This window comes from Myotis davidii, unplaced genomic scaffold (genome assembly GCF_000327345.1).
Source record: "Myotis davidii unplaced genomic scaffold, ASM32734v1 scaffold125, whole genome shotgun sequence".
In the NCBI taxonomy this organism is placed as follows: Eukaryota; Metazoa; Chordata; class Mammalia; order Chiroptera; family Vespertilionidae; genus Myotis; species Myotis davidii.
In genome coordinates this window covers 3,357,894-3,359,286 of record NW_006299390.1, presented here as the reverse complement: position 1 = coordinate 3,359,286, position 1,393 = coordinate 3,357,894, and the positions used below count along the sequence as shown (strand labels likewise).

Below are 1,393 nucleotides of genomic sequence, written 5' to 3'. Positions count from 1 at the left end.
ATGAACCGGTCCTCTAGTTTTCAAATATATACATACTAGAGGCCTGTTGCACGAAAAGATTTGTGCAATAGAAGATTCGTGCAACAGTCCTTCCCTTCTCCTGGCTGCCGGCACTGATTTTCCTCCACCCGGGACCCAGGCCTTCGCTTCGGCTGGAGCCACCTTCAAGCCTTCGCTCCGCCATTTCGCGAATATGTATGCAAATTAACCGCCATCTTTGTTGGCGGTTAATTTGCATATCTCGCTGATTAGCCAATGGGAAGGGTAGCAAAGTTATGGTTAATTACAATGTTTCTCTATTATTAGATAGGATAGATAGATATTCCTTCAGAGAAAGGTAAACTGGACTAAATAATCACCCAGATCCCTTCCATTTCTAAGGCTGTGAGTACAAATCAATTAACACGGAGTTTGGGGTTATTCTTTTTTGGGGGGAGGGGGGATTTATTCTTACCTCTAAAGTTTTTAACAAAGTTTTTGTGACATAGGTCTTTCCACTGGCAGTATGTCCATAAATAAAAATGGATGGAAAGCTGAAATGATGTCTCTAGAGAAGAAAAGATGATTATCAGACTGTACATACAAAACAGAAAATAAACATTTATTAGCTCGCAAGAAAGTTTTATGTGGTAAAGTAAAATATTCAATTCAAATTATTTTAGCAGTGAGCATAAAGTGGTGTCATCACCACACTTCGAATTTACTTGCATTCAAGTCTAAGCACTTTCTCTGTTAAGAAATTAAAATTTCTGAAAAATTATATTTGGCTTATTATATACTACATATACTCATACTTTTTATATTATTATATATATAATAAAAACTCATATTTTCAAAGGAGATTTTATAGGATATTTAAGAGATTTTTCAAGGATAATTTTGACCACATTAAGGTGAGAGCAAACATCCATTAGCTGCCTCCTGCATGCCCCACACTTGGAATCGGCCTGCAACCCCGGCATGTGCTTGGCATGAACCCACCACCTTGGGGTGCACAGGACAATGCCCAACAACTGAGCCACCCAGCCAGGCTATCCATTTTTATCTAATTCCTTTTATAAAGACTACTAGAGGCCCAGTGCACGAAATTTATGCATGAGGGAGAGTGTCCCCTCAGCCCAGCCTACACCCTCTCCAATCCAGGACCCCTGGGGGGATGTCCGACTGCCGGTTTAAACCGGCAAACCTCTCGCAATCCGGGACCACTGGCTCCTAACCGCTCACCTGCCTGCCTGCCGAACCCCTAACCACTTCTGCCTGCCTGCGTGATCGCCCCTAACTGCTCCCCTACTGACCTGATCACCCCTAATTGCTCCCCTGCTGGCCTGATTGCCCCTAACTGCCTCTGCCTTGCCCCACACCTGAGCCCCAGGATTCCCTCCCTCTGCCTGGC

General features: G+C 43.6%; 1 protein-coding gene across 1 annotated transcript in view; it reads right to left on the bottom strand.

Annotated features, from left to right (window-relative positions):
• The window catches only part of ORC5 (origin recognition complex subunit 5), a 67,873-nt gene that overhangs the window by 62,914 nt on the left and 3,566 nt on the right, over positions 1 to 1,393 (bottom strand). The window contains exon 2 of the mRNA XM_006774900.2: positions 455 to 547. Coding sequence (XP_006774963.1) covers positions 455 to 547 — 93 coding nt within the window. The remainder of the gene's footprint in view (positions 1 to 454; positions 548 to 1,393) is intronic.